Source organism: Syngnathus acus, chromosome 10, assembly GCF_901709675.1.
Source record: "Syngnathus acus chromosome 10, fSynAcu1.2, whole genome shotgun sequence".
NCBI lineage: Eukaryota > Metazoa > Chordata > Actinopteri > Syngnathiformes > Syngnathidae > Syngnathus > Syngnathus acus.
Window position 1 is genome coordinate 15,451,511 of NC_051095.1, and position 19,871 is coordinate 15,471,381.

At 42.3% G+C, this 19,871-nt stretch overlaps 2 protein-coding genes and 1 long non-coding RNA gene across 4 annotated transcripts in view; 2 read left to right on the forward strand and 1 right to left on the reverse strand.

Moving 5' to 3' along the window:
• mapk9 (mitogen-activated protein kinase 9) overlaps positions 1-3,344 on the forward strand; it is a 10,002-nt gene extending 6,658 nt beyond the window's left edge. For both annotated transcript variants that reach the window (XM_037260090.1, XM_037260091.1), the window contains exons 8-12: positions 591-773; positions 995-1,119; positions 1,217-1,280; positions 1,442-1,513; positions 1,589-3,344. In XM_037260090.1, coding sequence (XP_037115985.1) covers positions 591-773; positions 995-1,119; positions 1,217-1,280; positions 1,442-1,513; positions 1,589-1,725 — 581 coding nt within the window. In that variant the 3' untranslated portion in view covers positions 1,726-3,344. The remainder of the gene's footprint in view (positions 1-590; positions 774-994; positions 1,120-1,216; positions 1,281-1,441; positions 1,514-1,588) is intronic.
• On the reverse strand, positions 2,709-6,102 carry si:ch211-247j9.1. The gene is made up of 2 exons (XM_037260095.1): positions 5,266-6,102; positions 2,709-3,628 (listed from the first exon to the last, which is right to left on the reverse strand). Exons 1-2 carry the CDS (start codon positions 6,012-6,014, stop codon positions 3,391-3,393), a joined length of 987 nt encoding a protein of 328 aa, XP_037115990.1. The 5' UTR covers positions 6,015-6,102; the 3' UTR covers positions 2,709-3,390.
• On the forward strand, positions 3,978-16,364 carry LOC119128046. The gene is made up of 5 exons (XR_005098923.1): positions 3,978-4,376; positions 4,459-4,576; positions 12,128-12,194; positions 12,256-12,325; positions 14,351-16,364. It is a non-coding gene; the product is annotated as an uncharacterized LOC119128046 (long non-coding RNA).
• The last annotated feature ends 3,507 nt before the right edge of the window (positions 16,365-19,871 follow it).

Sequence of the window (19,871 nt, forward strand, 5' to 3'; positions counted from 1 at the left end):
TTCCAGATTTCCGGGTGAACCGTGTTACTGGAAAATGATGCATGCTTGATGGTCGTCTAGTTGCGGTGCCTTCTTTGAAGACGACCAGTGATTTGATTGCACACGGTTCCACATCAGACAATCACCTCTGGACTATCCGGGTGAAATTCAGTTGACACCAACCAGACACAGCGTTATGACTTACTCAATATAATCATATCAATTATACTGCCTTTAATAAACTAATAATGGTTTAATTGACACTGTAGGAGAGCTATTATTCACTTAATGTTTATTCTTTTGTTTTTGTAATTAAAAACGTATAACTGTACCGCATCTCACTGAGAGTTGTTCCTTATATCTACTACTTTCTCCTAACTAATTGAGGCTCCCAAAATATTCGATACACATTTTATTATGATGCAGTACAGTTAGAACCACTGTGAACTCCAACCACAATTGTTCACATTTTGTGAATTAAGAACCTCTCTGACAGTCTCAGTGTTGTCTTTAAAAAAAAAAAAAAAAAAAAGTACCTTGTAATAGTCATCATTATCTTGGCTCTTTGGTGTATGTACCTTCCCATTTTCCTTAATGAGCATTTTGGCCAGACATCGATCAGTGGAACAAAGTAATTGAGGTTCTGGGCACGCCGAGTATGGAGTTTATGAACCGTCTGATGGAGACGGTCAGAAACTACGTGATAAACAAGCCACAGTATCCAGGTGTCAGCTTTGCAGAGCTGTTCCCCGACTGGGCCTTTCCCTCGGACTCAGAACATGACAAGCTCAAGAGTAAGGCACACTCTCACAAGAGAAAGGGTCTTGTCAAATGGAACTTTAACTTCATTTTAGGAGGTTTTCATTGATAGTGAAACATTTTTGTGTGTTTCGCTTATCTTTCCTATATTGATTTAATTTGGTATTCACTCACAAAATAACAGGCTTGGCATGCTTGCTTGGTGTCATAGTTTCCCTAGTAACTATTCTACTTTTCCGTTGCCGTGACGTGACAGCGGGTCAAGCTCGAGACTTGCTGTCCAAAATGCTGGTCATCGACCCCGAGTGCCGTATCTCCGTGGAGGAAGCCCTCAATCATCCCTACATTCACATGTGGTACGACCCCGCTGAGGCCAACGCGGTGAGTCCCGCATCCCTCCCACTCTTCATTTTTGGCCTCTTCATCACTACAACATGTGTCCTTTCTGTGATTTGTGCATGCCTCCTTGTCTCTTTAGCCTCCTCCCCAAATTTCTGACAAGCAGCTCGAAGAGAGAGAGCACAGCATTGAGCAGTGGAAAGGTAGGATGCACTGCTCTCTAGTGGACCCATTCAAAATTGTTGCATTTGTCAAACGTACAAACACAAACGGGGAATCTCAGATGATGTGATACAAATCAAATTAATTGACCGAGAGCCATATTTTTAAATGATGTGGACAAATGTTTTCTTTCCCCCTTCAGAGCTTATTTACGAAGAAGTGATAGACTGGGAGGAACGGAACAAGAATGGTGTTATGAAAGAGGATTGCTCAGGTACATTCACGTGCGGAATATTCATTTCAAGTTGCGCTGAAACAAGAGTCATTCGGTCAATCTGTCACTCCTCAGATGTGGTGTCCAGTTCGGCCTCGCAGTCGTCTTCAGCCAATGACATCTCATCTATGTCCACAGAGCACACGGTGGCCTCGGACACAGACAGTAGCAGCATCGACACGCTCACGGGGCCACTGGATGAGAGTCAGTGAATGCAACTGGTCTTCCTCCCTTTACCCCGCCGTCCTCACAATCTTAGGATCCGTTCACATCCAAATGACATTTATTTTGTCATTCAAATTGATGCTCTTATTTATCCTCCTAATTTCCGAAACCTGTTTTCGGCTGCTGCTTAGAGATCAAAATGTTGTGCTATGCGACTCGTTACCTTTCTACCTTGGTGGATGATGCATGCATTGATTTACCAGGAGCACATGTGGTGCGGAGGCCCGTGTTGTGGTTTGTTCAATATAGTTGTATTTTCATAGTTTTATTTTTGTAGCAGATATTATGTTGGGAAAAAAACAAAACTAAAAGAGGTCATCAACTTGCACTATGCAGTGCAAGTGCACCGAATGTAGACCACAACTGTTGTCATGCATGTCAAGAATAACAAAAGCTTCACGTTGATGTTAAGACGTTGGTGATCAACTCAGCCAGAGGTTGATCCCTCGATTCTTTAGCCGGCTCGCAATCTTCTTTCGGCACACACAGCAAAATGCATTTGACCGGAGTTGTGTATTGAGTATTTACCCCTGACAGCATGGCAAAGCTGGCATTGCATTCTTTTATTCCATCATGTAATATACTGTATGTAAAGGTGCGTGCACACGTTGTGGTTGTAGACGGGATTAATCGCAAATAGTGTGTTTTCTTCAGAAACTCTTTGTGCCTGTGGAGATGTACATTATCACACTCACCTACCATAATACGTTACTACTCTTCTAGAGAAGATTAGTGTGTACAAACAGCGACGTTATATCCTGCAAACTTGGGAAGAGCTGCGTGTTTGTTTGTTTGTTTGTTTTTGTGTTCTTGCAAAATCTTGCACTTGTTGAGGGCCATGTGATCATTTTATTGTCATGAACCAGCGCACGCGTGACTCCTTTCCATTCCGTGACATAACATCATCGTTTTGAAAGAAATGTGGAGTAAGTCCTACAGCTTGGCACACCGCAAAGAGGCAAACTTTGGATATGGACTTTGAAGCTTTATTCAGAAATGGACTCACTTGAGGATTAACTGGTGATGCTGTACAATATTCTTCTGTTTCAAAATGCAACCCTTCACTCTCATCCATTTGTTGTTTGAACCGACAACCGGCCAGCTCACGTTTTCCACAATGTTTTGTATTTGTCATGTGTTATTGGATTCTAAACACCTGCGCACATCATTTTCGTTGCTTGTTCTGTGCGATCCTTTTGATTGCAGTATCATTCAGGAGCCCGTTCTCAGGAGAATCTAGTAGGATTTCACACTAACTCGAAGTACTGGGGGGGATTGTTATGGGGTTTTGAAAAGTTACATTTTTTTCATGAATGTTAAAAAAAAAAAAAAAAAAATGCTGCTCCCTAGTCCAAGTTACCACTGAAAATATCTGCTTCAGCAGGGTGTGTCATCATCACTTATGATTTTCGACTAAATTCTCATGAGAACGTGACATATTCGGCTAATGTAGCTCATGCTGTTGACAAACGCGATTAGGTTTCATTTCTGCATTTTCAGATTCCTCTTTCATGATTCATGAAGAACTCATTGTACGTCATGGAAACCTTTCCCAAAAGAGGAAAGGGAATGTTCTGTCTAGGGATACATAAACTACTATACCACATCTTATTGTGTTCTCTGTGAACTTGCATAGTCCAGTATTTAATTTCTCAAAAGCTTCTGATGATGTTTTCTGCCTTCTTCGCCTCGTTGTTAAGATCGCCAAAGGTGTCGAAGAACTGCTCCATGTCTGTCTGCAGTGCTGAGTTGCGTAGCTCTGCGGCGGCCCGCTCTTTTTCCGATTGTGTGATTTTTGCTTGCACAGCCTGGTACCAGTGACGTTGCCGTGACAGATTGGTTTTCAACAGAACCACCTCCGCCTGCAGCTCCTTGTTTCTCTCCTCTAGGCTGAAAGTGAAGATATGCATTGGAATTGGGTAAGACATCAAAAATAGGAAAATGCTCAGGTCAGTAGTGTATTTGAGATGGTTGCTTCATTTACATTGAGTGAAATCGATAAAGTCAAGCAATGTGGAGGTCATTAACATTTTCCTAAAACATATTCTGTCAAAAATAAGTGTGATTATTATAATTTCATTGAATTCACTGCGGACCGAGTCACATCAGAATTTTCTTTTTAAATCCTAGAAACCCGGGGCTGAACTAGCACTAAAAATTAGCTCTGGCATTTTTGGCTTAGACAGGGCCCTCAAAATTGGCACAATGCAAAAAAAAAAAAAAAGGGATAAAGCACTCCTCAAGCAAAGCAACTACGTGTTAAAGCAACGCACTGGTACAGGGGAAAAAAACTAAGTCATTTTCTAGCTGGTATGCAAACTTCCATTGCAAAACACTACGTTGGAAAACCAGAAGGGATTGTCATCGAAATGTATTTCCACATAGTTGTGTGTACACAAAATACTATATTTGAAAATAAAACTGACAATATTATGGATCATATTAATGTTGTAAGCGGTTCCTCATTGATATGCATATTAATGAGGCAACAACTTGCAAAACCCCAGTCACAGTCATGCATGACATTGAACAGCGTCAACCATTTAACATATGAGTTCATCGCTGCTTGTTTTTGTTGTCAGCCCTTGTCGTTGCCTGACCTTTGAGCGAACCTTGCTCCATCTATATTAGTAAAAAGGTATGTGTTGGGACGAGATCGGCAGCATGGCCTCTTAATTTAGAACGTTGCACCCTGATTGTGCCATGTGTTTTTTCCATAGATCAACCACCACAGGCTATAAACCCAGCACTTGAAAAGTACAGAAGTGGTCTACGGGCATTGACAGATTTAAGATCTTAAATCGTCACTCAACCCACATGAGTCGGTCTAATGCAGAGGTCAGCAATCTTTTTTGCTCATTAGCATCATTATTTCAGTATGGCTTTGTTGTCTCACACAAATGAATTTTGTGATATATTGTGACCATGTTGAAGTGTCCTTGAGCAAGATACCAGAAAGTTGCTGATTCTCTGTCATTGCAAGGTGAATGAGGAAACAGTGTTGAAGTGCATTGAGTACCTAAAGTAGAAAAGCGCTATATGTACTTGTGTATTTATTCATACCACTGACACAAACCCACCCCTATCCCAGCATTTTTCAACTTTCCCAGTCTTCTATTGCGCCCGCCACAGCTTTTTTTGGAACGTGTTACAGGCATCAAGTTGAAAATGAGAGAATATTTGCAAAAAGCTGGTGCTCATGACTTCATCATTGTCTTTAGCAAGTATTCAGTTGAATGTAGGTTGAAAAGCAATTGCAAATCTTTATAGGCCATTCTGTTTTTTACTTTTACATGCATTGAGATTTGTATCACTCACTTGATATGCTCAGTGGGCTGCTACTGTTCTAATGTAATCATTTCCCAGTGTTTGTAAGAGAAATGGTTGACTTAAAGCAGAGAAATAAACAGGATGTGGGGTGATATGTGTGACCTGTAAAGCACAGCTGGCTGGGTCCAGGCACATTTAGACAAACTACTTACACTTACTCCTTTATGGATTAATTAGACGAATGATTTAAAAAGTACCTGAGAATGCGGGCCTCATAAACTTCGTGTTGTCTAACGAGGTGCTGCTGGATATTGGTGAGGAGGCTGCGAAGAGCAGTGGCAGAGGGGTCGGCGAGTGGTAGAGGAGGGGGCACCTTGCGAGCCCAGTCAGTCTCCTTCGGCGGTTGCACCTCGCTTTGGGGCCACGACGCCTGACAGTGTGGCTGAGGGGAATCTGACTGCATCTGATCCCCTTGTACAAATCCACAGGATACTGAGTCCCGCTCAGGCGCTTGCTGATGCCCAAATTTTTGGTTCTGGGTCTCTGAACCACTTTCTGACCAAGGATCGTTCTCCTCAGCCTCTCTTATCTCAGGAGCCCATCCTTGTTCCTGGAAGTGCTCCCGGAAGCTTGATTCCATCTCCAAAACTTCTCGGATGCGGTCAACGGTTTCCGGACCAGGAACGTTATCATAAAACGAGAGAGCACCCCGATGGGCTGTGCTTGGTGTTGGGCTGGGGTCGTAGTAGAGTCGAAATTTGTCTCGCCAGTGTCCCGCCTGCTCGTCCCCCGTCTTTCTCCCTCTCGCTGAATTTATTCCCGGATCATGCTCCAGTACTCCCAAAGTTCCTCTGCAACCGCAGTAGGAGTGTTCTGGCCCACCGCCAGGCACTCTTCCCTCACTGACCCATGTGGGAAACTCAGACGCAACAGGGGCCAGAACAGTCTGAGGGCTGCAGAGGCCAGGGGGTCTGGTTTCAGCGGGGTACGCAACTCTATTTTCCATTTCTCTTCCCCTGTCCCACCCTCACTGGGTCAAAGGTGGGCAGTTATCGTACAGAGGGTCCGTGGAACAGGAACTGGCTGTGGTAGGGGTCTCCACAAGACGACAGTGCAATTCCATGATCCCTCCCTAAAAACAGAAAAAGCCTTTCCCTTCCTCTGTCTGCTGTTAAGTGAGATTTGGGCCTTATATTAGGGTTCTGGTACAGAACCTTCGATCTGATTTTGCCGAGAAAAAGGAGGCGAGGGTGTGAGAGCCCTCGTTCTCTTTAGTAACAGCAGGTTGCACTGGTGTAGGGGTGTAATCGTGCACCGTACGTCCGAGTGTGCCTGGGCATGTCTTTAAGTGGGACTGACATCAGCTGTTGTGCTACTTTTGAGGGAATGAAGAGCCGTGCTTGAAGACACAACTGGGACCCCAGAAATAGACAGCGGTGGCGGCCACTGTATGTGAAGCCGTAAAATGTACCCCATATTCTTGGTTATGCTTGCACAATCCACTCAGAGCCTTTCCAAGACATTGAAAATGTAGCTTTTATAGTTACGCAGAAATGCTCAGTTTTGCCCGAGACTTTTAAGAATGTGCAGTTCTTGTAGATGTACTTTGCAGTGCAGTTCAAAGTGTTTTTGTGTTGCCCTTCTTTATTTGACATCTATCTCTATTCTCTATGAAGTAAAAATAAATGTCTCCATAAATTTGATATCACAGAGAAGAGTGTTGCTAACAACCCTGCCAAATTTAAAGAAATAAAAAAATCACCAAGTACTGCAAATGAATCTTTCATCATTAATCAAATGAACGCATTGCGACGGAAACTGCGCCTGCCTTCCTATACTGCAGTGCAGGACAACGTTTTATACACGTTATGTCGTATCCTGTGTCTGTGGATCGTCGAGGAGCCCCTGTAATTATAAAACGACAATCATTGGTCATTGAGTCTGTGATCCATCCACACGGTGGCACTGCTGACTTTCTTAGCGATTGCCTCAAACTGAGCGCCTGTTCCCTCTACAAAAGGAAATGCTTTGAAAATCTGATTTATTCTTGATTTAGATAAAGGATAGATTGATGTGTTTTTCTTCGTTTGATGTTTTAGTACACACTTTAGCTATACAATTTATTATCTGTGTTTTGGAGCCTCACATTAAGCCCGACGATGACGATAGTCTCAATACCTTACTGTGAGCAGCTTGAACCCTAACCAATCATACCTGTGACACTTCCATATAAAGCAGAGGGTCACCAAATGACATTTAGAAGTCCACGCCCTCATCAACATCATACTGGACTGTTTGTAGAAGAGACAAAGTGCCACAGAACAAAAACAACATGGCATTTAATTTAACTGTTCTTCCAATATGTCATGCCACCCCCCCCCCCCCCCCCCCCCCCCTCAAATGGCAAACAACCTCGCGGCCTTTATCTCTCCTCACCTTTGACCTGGTCACTTAAAGGCGCAGGTGCTCCAATGATACAGAGGTGATGTTATCTCGGAGAGCTTTCATCACTCAAGCTCCTCTAACCTTACGGAATGTCTGCCTAATTGTTAGTAGCTATGACGACAGGCCCCATGGCAACAAGACCCCCATGGCCGTCCAAAAAGGCCTTTTAAGACACACACTCCACTGGTGATGTTGGCCGGCAGTTCTCAAAGCACTTGATCCTGTATAGACTATAATTTGCTGTTGGTCATAAAAATTCACTTTTATTGATTCATCGCGCCAAAGAAAGATTTTTTTATTTTTTTACCCGTTATAGCATCTGCCGTACATTTCCATGCACCATTATTTGCAACAACGAGCGTCTATTTATGGCTGTCTTATTCCATTTTCAACGTCAGCGTGAATGATTGGAGAACATGAACAAGATGTCTTCTGGCAACAGATGCTCACAACCACGGGAGGAGGTGCAGCGCTCTCTGGAGACCACTGGGATCCATGTGTGGGTAGGACATGGTTCTGCCAGGCTAAATCAGATCAGGTTTCCATCATTCAAAAGCATTTCCCTTTTACAGTCTAACTTCCGACGCATCTTTCTTTAGTCATGGATTCATGCTCACATCATTTTCTTATCACCAGAGGCAACTGATTATTTTTACATACATTTTTACATCACTAGTTGTGTGTGTTCCCCCATACATCAGAGCCTCACAATTCTTCGTAGTTATTATATCACTAGGCAAAGTTACCATGGGAACAATTTCTTTGAGTGGGAGCACTATGAAGCAAAACCCTTGCAACCAACCAGCTTCTCTGTAAGGCATGAGACACTCATGCAACCGCCATTTTGTAGCACCCAGACGCCGCTCTAGAGCACCAGATGTTCTGCTCTGAGTTTCCCTATGAAATGAGATGTTTGGCAAGTGCTTTAATTCTTGGAAGGAAAGAATTAGTGCCAAAAAAAACAAAAAAAACTGGGTCCCTCAGCAGCAACATATGAAATCTAGCATCATAAGTGGCTGTATGTCGTTCACATCTCTGTGGCAACATTTTGGCCAACTCTTCCTTTGCTTGAATTCAGTAACACCAGCAGAGCTTTTCACCACGAAGGGCCTTTTTCAGGTCATGCTGCTGCATTGCAGTCAGCTTCAAATCCGGACTCTGACGAGAGCACTGCAAAGACTTCATTTTATTTTCCAGGAATCTTTGTATATTAAAAGTGCATATGTCAAAATCACCATTTAATAACTGCATTTTATGACGACTTGGGTTATCTTTGTTTGATATTGACATTTGTTTGATATCTTTAACATTAAAAAAAAGAGAATTTGGGAAGAACGTTAATATTTCTTTGCAGCAAATTGAATTGAATTAAATTCAATTTACTCTTGAGAGATTACATTCAGTGTAATACGAATCTCATGTTTGGTTCAAGAACTTTTGTGGAAGGGTTTTCAAATACACACAGAGCTCACATATAGCCACAATGATGCCTTGTTGTTATGATATTTCCCCATAATTATTGTTTGAATTGCCGGAGAGGAAAGGACGTTGTTTCAAAATGGTTATGCTTAAGAAGTACCAAAAAGGAAAGAAGAGGGTTAAGGAAAACAAACATTGCACTCTGAACGACTGGGAGGAAATTCTGATTTGATGACTTATTCAGGCTTTCTTTGGAGTCCTCCTCCAAGGGTTTCTTTGAAAAGATGTGTATTTGATGTTGCTTTGCATTTGTGTGTGTTTGCAAGAAGGATGTGCAGCTGAGGGTTGTCGGAATCTTGTTGTGATAGCGAGGGTGAACACAGAGAGAGGCTGGCTGCAAATAAGAGGAAATGTAGGAGGTAAGGATGCCTCTCCCACATAGAAGAGCCCACGTAAGGCAAAAAGTCTACAGAGAAAAGCTCTAAAATAACATGGCTGCAGAGCTCACAAAGAAAATTGCGTGGAAAATCAAGTCATGGATTATAGCAAAGATGGGTTTGTGACCATTAAGTATTTCTGGGGCCTTTGTCAAAAACAATGTATCACCCCCCCTTCACCCAGGACAATCTGGACACAGTGCTGGCTTGTGTGTATATGGGCGTGTGTGATGGGCACACATTTGAACTAGGTCCAGTTTGCACAGAGCACTCGGCTCATTGGCCATCTCTGGGTCGCCGTAGGAGACTGTCCTGGGATGGCTGAACGAGTCTGGGAGAGTAAACAATAGTATGATGAGAACAGCTCACGCAGGGGTCGTAAGGTCAGCCGACTGGATCGAATACATCACCTGTCAGCCGTTTTGGCCTTAACATTCCTACATGGAAATGACCGTTGGAAATTATTCCTGGCTTGTGTTTGCAGGCAGAGGCTACGACACTTGAGTGCACGCAGTATAATGTAGCAGGTTGGCAAAGACCCGATGCAGCACAGAGACTTTTTACCTCTGGTCGCTTTCTATTTATAAGCCCGAGGAAGCCGTAGCTCATATTTATTTATATAAACCTGCAGAATAGAGGTGTGTGTATTTATGAGCTCATGGTAACTGTGGATTATTAAAACAAAGGAGCACATCAATGAAAGATGTGCTCAATTTTTATAGACAGGGGTTTAACAGAAAATGGAGAGAAAGTGATGGTGTGTGCGTACGTGTGAAGTAGAAGTGGTAGTACTGCCAAGCTCCTATTCCCCTTTGAGAACAGACTATTTGGACTGCTTACGCAGTAAACGGACAGAATACGGAATTCTTGTCTGTCAATGTAAGCTGTCGATGGCCTTCAGATTCACTCGTGCTGGCTGAAGAAAAACACCAGCATTTTTCACCATCCTCCTCTTGGGCCTTGCTAGCAACTAGAACTTTTAGTTCATTGTTTTATGTTTGTTTACGTGTGTTTGTCATGTGATGTTGTGGTTTTGTATCTCTTTAACTGATGCGGTAGTGGTGAAATTAAGGCTGATAGATCTCTGCTGGAAATACACAAGGTGCTATTTTTCACAGCTGCATGTGAATGTGGTGTTACATGGAAAAAGAAGGCGTGTTCAATTACTGGCGTACTTAAGTTTATTTGACAGTTTTTGTTTTTTTATGACATCCAACTGGTTTTCATACAAATATAATTGTAAATTTGTTGTCCTGATCCAATCATACAATTTTCAGATGTGCAGAATAGTAAGAAAATGCTTTTTTTTGCCCTTATTTTTTAAGGTCACAAAGCAAGCAAATAATCATTGAGTACAAAGATCTCGAAATCATAGCAGTCTGTATCTGCATCCAACCATCGTGCTATCGGCAGTGGGTCCACCTCACAAAAAGCATCACTCTCTAGACTAGAGTGTGTTCAACGGGAGGAAGAAATAGCCACAAGCTTTCATACTTGTCTGCAGCTCATTAAGAAAAAAAAGAGCGACAAGTGAAAACATTTACATTAAACTGGAGAGGCTCAAAGTGAGATTTTCACAAAGCTCCAAATCTCCGGCAGCACGTATGCAAGCAGAACAATTTAGGTCACAAGTCCTTGTATTTGTCTGCAAAATTGTGCAAATGTTTGGTCCTGTTCAGCGGGGCTCTGTCTTGAATAAATAAGATTATTTATGTAATATGATCCAGTCTGACTTCACTTCAAGTATGAAATGTGAAAACTAGTCATCCGTAGAGCAGAAGTGCGACGCTCGGCACAGACAAACACCACATGCCTATCTACAAGACAATGATTCACTGAGGAGATTTGATAGGATTTGAAGTCTGTCAGCAAATGCTGAATGGGATTAATCATAGTAATAAAGGAAGAGTCACAATATGGGTAGACCGACATTTGAAGAGAAACACATTGTAAATAAAGAATGAATGAAAAGAAAAGAAAATCCGCACCTTTATCCAAGCAAGTGGTAGATGGCAATCACCTTTGCCGGGAAACGTGTAGTGTCCCTTTTATTGGATTGTGGCAGAGATTGCAGAGGGAGATCCTACAGGATTAAGTTCATGCTGCAATGATTGGGCAGGGCGCTTGAGAGATGAAAGACAGAAAAAAAAACACAATAGCATTAAGTGGAAGTGCGAGTGTATATTGCCTTTATAGCCCATAAAAATAGCAAGTGACCTTTGTCGTTTGTTAGATTTCTAATAGCCACTCTACTGAGCAAAATGTGGTAAAGACTCTCCATAAATTCCATTAATGACCCAGGCTAAATTTAGCCCCCCCCCCACATATAATGATGCCATCACTTCACGTCAACGTATTTCCTTGGCAGAATTACTAGGTTCCTGTTATCCAGGGCTTTAGTGCCATCTTGTGGCATTACTGAAATTGCACACAAAATAAATGTGAGTTTTTCCAGCAAACAACTGCAAATGAGTCAATTTGTGATTAACAAACGGCAATCAGGCAGGGATTCACTGTACTTTAACACCAGTCAATTGTGGTCCAAATAAGGAGCCCCTGATGGGTAACCGGTTCATTTTATCGATGAAACTTTGTGTTTACTTGCGTCTGAGAAAATGGTCATCAAAATGCTGACACAATTCCAGGAGTGACACTTCACTCTGTCTTCAGTGTGTTTAACTATTTTGTTTGTAAAAGCTTTGAAAGGTTCAACTTTGTGAAGCGCATTGAATTAATCATAACAAAGGCACATGTTGCTGTTTAACGTGCCTTCGATGAGTGATAACGCGCATTGAAATCTGATGTTTTCTCATTTCAGCAGGCTGCTTTACCGTTGCTGTTGTTACAAAAGAGAGCCTGGAAAGTAGAGATGAAGCTGGGTGAAGGTAATTCTAAGAAAAGCTGCAGGCATATTGTGCCTCTATTTCACACCCGCATATCTCTCAGTGGGACGGCTGATGATCACAGATGATACACAGCTGCCTTCTTCTTCGACTGCACACCTCCGCGCCTCCAGGTACACACACTTGCACACGCACACGCTTGCTTTCCATCAAAATCGTCTTGATTTGAACTGCGGAAACCTGCGCTACATATGACAATATCAAAAGATTCACAGTGCAATTTTCTGCATCCCTCTCTATCTACTCAATAAGGAGTGTTTTGTGGTTCTCCATAAATATATATCATAAAAACACCACCTGTCATGTATTCCCTTAGCAATATTAACCCTTCTGCGCAGAGGCGTAGCCAGGAATTTTTCCAGTAGGGGCGCACGCCCACAGGAAAAAAAATCGAACATCACCCACGCCGTTCGCTGATCGCTAAAACAACATCCGGGTCCGGGAGGCAAACGGTGAATGGATAACATCGCGCACATAGAATAGCGCAAGCACATTCGCGCAAGACCGAAAGAAAAAAACGGCATGAAAATGAAGAATCGAAAAAGCTCGATTTTTTTCAACCGGGGCGCAGGGAGTCCTAACCGGGGCGCCGCCCCGGCTCGCCCTGGCTTGGCTACGCCTCTGCTTCTGCGGGAAAATATCCAGCGTAAATGAAAAAGCAGAGCGTAAAGTGGAGCTTTAATTGGCAGCGAGCGTGCGCTTTGTCGCCGCCAAAGCCCACATTCATCTTTAAATATCTTCTCCCTCCCCGTGACAGCAAACGGGCTCATTCAAGCTTACAGGAGAGCCACATCCTGTACCATCAAATGATTGAACATAATGCTTTCCATGTCTTCCCTCTGCGTCTTTATCTTCCGCCGTCGCACACGACTTGTCACTGTCTGCCTCGTCTCCACCTCCTCGCTTCTCTGTCTTCCTCACCTAGATTTGCTTCCCATCAGGCAAACTTGTCAGGCAGAACAAATGAACTTATCTTTTTCTATTTCCATCCAAGATGAAAGGCGGGGTGTTCATTTGCTTCTTCGTACAAAGAAGGATCGTTTAAGAATCTTTCCATTTGCACTATGAGCGTGGAAATTAAAAGAAATGACAGAAGAACGTGATAACACGGCTCGGCAAAAATGGAACTATAGCTTGAGGGTGCTCACATTTTTACAGTCTCTTCTCATATACTGTCACCACTCTATTTCACAAATGGGATTCAGAAATAGTTTCATTCTAATTTAGGCAGTACATACACATTTCATTTTTTCATTATCGCATCACATTTCACATTTTCCCCCTAGCAATCAAATGCTTTTTAAAACCACTTATTTGGTTTTTATTTTAAAATTGAATCGTTTAAAAATACGTATTCTAAATACATTAAGTGTAATGATACGGTCGATGTTTCTGGACCCTTTATTTTGGAAAACTCTGTATCACATCCTTGTTTCATATTTAAAGGCACTGTAAAGATACAATTAATTAATCATCATTCACAAGCTGTTTGATTTTTTCAATTCACACCAGCCCCGCCCACTTATAGTCAGAGTTTGTATAGAATTGATGCCCATTGAAATGGATTGGGGAAAATAATAACAATTGCACCTTTAAAAAAATCTCCTTAAAACGCTGATAAGTATTTGATACCCGTACTGATGGGAGGGTTTGAGAAACCTTGGACGATTAACGATGGCAGCACAGAACATCCATAGAGGCAAATTATGACGTTACAACCGATCATTGATTTTGCATGAAATGCTCAATATCTGCCGATCCAATCGGATCTTTGTAAAGTCCATCATAGATGGTCTGATATAAACTAATAGTTAAGAATATGCTGTATATGCATAGGCATATGATATGGAACGTTTCAGGGGCTGAGCATGTAATATTCATTCCCCACACATCTTATTCAAAGCTGCCTGATACTTCATCACATTCGCGAAAGGAATCCTCTTAATTGCTTTTCCTGTATTATAAGAAGCCTCATTACCGAAAGGCAACACCCTGTCTCGCACACCCATACAATTCCCTCGGATCTTATTCCGGCTGGAGGAATCAATTAGAAAGATTACAGAGACTTCCAGCCCTCCTCAGACAGCAGTTAAAGATGAGCTGCGTTGTCAATGTTTCACCATTAAATCAAACTCCAGACAGGGATGGAGGCAAGAAGCCAGCTCCAAGGTGGCCATGGAGAGGAGCGGACGGACAAAGGATGGGCAGAAGAAAGAGAGAGATGGTAGAAGCTGCCACTGGGAAAGAATGGCAATAGAAAAGCTTTGACTGCATGTACCATTATAAAAGCCACATTTACTTTGCTTTAAAATAAACCTTTCATTTCTAACAGCTCAACATTCCATTGAACAACCGTCGTAGCTTTCGTGTCCAAAAACCCATTTCAAAAGAGCTTTTCCCAAAGTGTGGAAGATGAAGACGTGCCCAGAGCTTTTCTAGAGGGCTTTAATATAAGTTTGCTGCTATCCATTTTTTTTTTTAAAAACACACTAAATGGAAGCCCACGCAGGCCACTTTTCCTCCTTTCTTTATCCATACATTGCCGTGAGTCATTTCTCAACGATCCATTAACTGCACCAGCACGAGGCCTGGAGGATGAGAGAAAAAGGTTGTTGCTCTCTTAAAAGGATTTTCACATAGATGGAAAGACATTAAGGGACATAACAATAAATGGGTCATAGGATAAACAAAAAGAAAAAAATGCGAGTATTAAAAAAAAGTAGAAATACGTAGTACACGATAGTGTGTGAACTAAGACCTACTTTTGTCATGGCTTCCATTTCTTCTTCAAGGGCCATTTTTTCTCAACAGTCATCCATTTACTTTTATACATTTAGGATGTTTGTGAAATGCCATGTGACGGCATGCTTGATAACAAGAAGCTGTTTACCCACGCACGTCAGTTTTTGCATGTCGGCTAATTCATCACCCGTCATACAGGTTTCCAGATAAGAGCAGCCTCCCCTGCATTGAGCTATTATAATGCTAATGTGGCTAGACTGTGATTCGAGGACTATAAAAATGTCAGATGTAGTGATATTCAAGCTTGAGTTTGAAAGCTGTCGATGGTGGATAAATGAGTTTGTGCCAAGCCATGTCTCATTTATATGCTAACAATCAGAAGACTTTCCCCTATAGGGCAGTGTGCACCTGTCTCTGTGCAAGAAGCTAAACTAAAGAAACTAAAGATGGGCTGTGCAAGTCATTTGGTGCAAAATACTCATCAGTAACATTTACCTACCATAACTTAATTGGCAATTTTTAGTGCGACTAACACAGCGGTGTCCAAGTTGTTTTCATTGCAGGCCACGTTGTTTGCTTTGCCCTCAGGCAGCCAACGAAATCTCACGCAGTAAATGAATTTTGGCTAAGGGTGTAACTGGACCCCAGAAATCACAGTTTGTTACGTATGTTTGTTTTTAGTTCACGGTTTGGTTCACATGTGGTACAATGAGGCAGCAAAATGCTCAATAAAGAGTTTGTGTAGACAGTCACACATTTAATATCATTTAATTTGATTTTGCTCGGAAGAGGTGGGTTTCGGCACAATAGGATTGCGTAGCCGCATTTGATACACATTCTTCTCGTTAACTCATTTGATTGTCCCCCCCCAAAAAAATATGATGGAAACACGTTTGCTGTCCTCATATTTCTCTCACAGCTTTGGCTAGGAAGAAATCACACCTATCCGAGAAGCTTGTTAACGAGAAAGATTACACGCTTTGGATGAGTGAGCGGGAGAACAAGGCTACGGGGGCCAGTTAGCAACTCGCTGATGCGGGACCACATGGGGAGAGAGCAGAACATGTTGGAGATGAATATTTCCCCATGACACAGCATAACCGGCTGCCTCCCAAGCATCTGCAATGAAGACATAAGGAATTGATCGATCTATAATCAACGAGAACCGCAAGTAAGAGAGCAAGAGTAATGGAGAGATTAGAAAAAAGCAAACGCTTGCTGCAGCTGAAGAGCTGTGAGGCAGAGTGATCCATGGTGTTTTCACAGGCTATTTCCCTGAGGCATTGTATTTGCACAGCCAGAGATGCTGCAATGACAGAGAAGACCATTTGTATGTATACCTGACCACATTTGTGACATAAGCTGTAAACATTCTAGAAATAAGCGACAGTGTGAGGCAATAAACTCTAACAAACAAGCTGGGACAGTCACATGGAATTTGTAGTTTCCTTGGAAATTGCGTAAAACTCCATCAGGGGTGATAATGAAATCATGCTTAGGCCAATGACAGCAAATGACATCATCTGCCAGCTTGAGTTGCCTATATGACTGTTTGAAAACAAATGTTTCCCCATGTTCTTTCTTTTTTCCATGGAATGCCAGAGTAAACATAGCTACACTATCTTGTGCCTTATTTGCGCATCTAACGTATGGAATGTATTCAAAAGCATTTAAATGAGGCTGGTGCATCATTGCTCTAAGCTATTATGTATAAATGCAGCTCGAAGTGTTGGCATAGAAAGTGCAGCCATCTGGCTGCGTGCGATGCGCGGGACTGAGCTCCCACTCATTAAAGTAACGTGTAGTGACTAGATTAAATTAGGGCCAATCTATTAAATTCAAGTAAGCACTCTGATCGTATATATCCTTAGGTACATCTCCAGTATTACCTTTATTAGAGCTCATTAGTGCACCTAATGATTTGGCTGATTCAGTGTATTCAATTCAAAATGGGAATAGAGAATAAAATGTAAATCTCAAGTCATATCTTTGAAACAAGACAGGGCATTCATTCTCTGCTATTGTGTCGGTTTCTATCTGTTGGCTTGTGTTTTAGCAATACTAAAAGCCTCCCTTCATTAGGTTTAATCCCTCGCCGATAAATAGAAATGGATCACAATGGGGACATTGTATTGTTACGCAACAAAAGGGATACCCACTCCAAAAGTGAGAAGACCTAAAAGTTGCTGGCTCATCATGGCAACCAAAAGAATGCTAGCTGCTTTGGGAGCCAATTTTAGAGCACGCACACCTCATAATCCCCTGGGTGTGTTTATCCCAGCCCCTTAGAGAGCAGAGCACTTGAGCAGCCGCCTCCACCACTGTGTGTATCTCACTTTGGCTCCGAGTTGGTTGTGGATGTGAAGAACAATCACATGATTTGTAGGCAGTCTGACACCTCGCCTCTATACATTCTCCCTGTGGCACAATCGTCATGCACCAAAGACGAAGTGAGGAGGAGACTGGGAATGACAGATGCAAACAAGCACATTGTTTTGATGGTGCCCTGTGTGAAACCTTCCTTTTTAGTAAGATTGAGATTCCGTTTAGTCACGACCCAGTTTGTTTTCACTGTGTTTTAAGTCAACCAATCGAAAGTTCTTTGAACTGAACTGAATCATTAGCAGGGGCATAGTGGCCTTCAAGACATTTTCCAAATGTGCTCTGGCTAATGTGTTGCAGGCACACGATCACCTGTAACACGTCCTCTATGAACACATGCCAGTACGAGTGGGTTGCTGTAGTATTTTGGATAAGCTGTTTTGACCGATCGGTGTGCGGCTTTAATGGTGGGGGCAGAATCTTCAAAGAAAAATAAATCCTCACGATGTGCGTCATTTCTATACGGTTCTGAGATCTATGCTGTTATGTAATCAACTGGCTTTTGCATCTATCCAAGTCTTGAGCTGGCTACAAAGGCGTTCTGTATATACATCTTCCCCGTTCCTCCTACGCTGGGCCTACAAGATCTGACTCATTCACTATTCGGCACCTTATCTTCCCCACTGCGTCATTAAACAATTAGAAGAAAACCATATTTAAAAACGGTTTCACTGTTTCACCGTATGCTTGAAACTTACACTATCCTTTACAGCAATAAATAGGCACGTAGATGGATAGATACAGTAGGTAAAATGAAAGAGACATGCACAGTCTTAGATGATCTGTAGCCTTATAGGAGGCTTATATTTGGCTCCATGGTAGCTGGCAATCTCCCAACGATTAACCAGGTAAGACCTTTCCTTCCATCAAAATAATTAGAGGCCTGGAAAACTCTCCCCATCATACAGGCCCTCACACAAACCTGTTGCTAGGAAACCCTTCATAAGAGCTGTGGAGACGCTATCAAACAACAGGCCACCTTGATGCTGGTGCCTGAAAATACATTTGATGTATCATGGGGGGCAAGTAGCAGCTAAATGAAGTCAATGTGATGGAGCAGCTGTAAGGCGCACACCAAGTCACTGAATTAGACCATCGCAAAATGTTAACAGATGGCGACTTCACCACACATCTCCGTACTAGATGTTGCAATGGAGCAAACTGAGAACCTGTATCAGAATAAGAGGCTCCACATACAGTTAACTTTACTATAGAACTTTTTTTAGAAGCACAAAAACATGGTGCGATTGTCAAAAAGAAGTGGATTGCCCCAAAGACACAAAACAGACAATAAAGGAGAAGGAGGATATTTTGATAGGCTGATGGCAATGATCTTTAGCCCCATTCACTAACTGTCCATTTCAGCAAAAGATACTCCATGCTTTGCTTTCTAGCCATAGGTACATATAAAACGAGTTGAGTTTTATTTATCTACAATTACGTTTAGAGCTGGAACCTTTTTTTTTTTTTGTGAAAGCCTGTACATTCTTAATTGGCAGTTACAGCTGCGACACAGTACAACAGCGATTTAAATGTTTTACTGCAGCAAGCAGTGGCCAGCAGTCGGCGGCACTTCATCCGGCTCCAGCGGCACCCAGTAGTTTGAAACCTTAACCCTAGTTTTGAACCATACTACGAAACCCAAACCTTAGTTTAAAACCATACTTAAAAGCCCTAACCCTAGTTTGAAAAGATGATTTTAGTTTGAAGCCCTACTATGACGCTTAACCAGTAACCCTAACCCTGAAAGCTTATCCCAGCTGACTTTGGGTGAGAGGTGAGGTACGCTCTGAACTGTTCCCCAGTCTATTGCAGGTAATGTGACTCTTCAGGCTTAAGTTACATCGCAACCTAAGGCTGACTTTTGTCATGTCGCCTTATTAAAAAGTAAACATTCGGTGCATCGGCCCAGTAAACATGTACACACACGCAAAGTAACCCTCGCTGTCTGTTCGTCATACAGTATCAGCATTCTCACAGTAACTCTTGTTGCATAATATATGGTCCTTATATTCATTATAGTCCCTTATAGTCCTTATAAGAATCACGCACCCACTCAATGTCTATGCAGATGTCCATGACAAAGCATTGCTGCAGAAATCTGATGAGAAAAAAACTTCAATCGTTCAACCCCTACTATCCATCAGTATCACTAATTTATACACCCATCCATCCATCCATCTATCAATAATCTATCCATCATGGAGACCTACCTCTTCCTCAGGGGCAAGATGTTTTTGTTCAGTGTGTACTACTGCTGTGTTCTGTCCAATAGTGACCAAAATATCAATCCCTCTGATTCTTGCTTCATTCTCACCGTCACCGACCTGGATGCACTGCTGGTTCCTTGGATCACAGGAAGGAAGTGTGGAAGGAAACGAGCTACTGCATGAGAACTAATTTAACAAAGAGGAAGACCTATTTTCAATATCGCTTTAAACATCAGCTTCACGTTTAACCAGGTTACCCTCTGGGGCTACTGAGTTGGTGGCCTTGTGTAAGGCGTCCACAGGGTGAGGTAACCCCAGGAAGTCG

Coding starts and splice junctions, on each gene's coding strand:
- si:ch211-247j9.1 (XM_037260095.1), bottom strand. CDS start 6,014: ATGGAAAATAGAGTTGCGTACCCCGCTGAAACCAGACCCCCTGGCCTC. Junction 3,629..5,265: donor TATGAGGCCCGCATTCTCAG/GTACTTTTTAAA, acceptor CTTCACTTTCAG/CCTAGAGGAGAGAAACAAGG.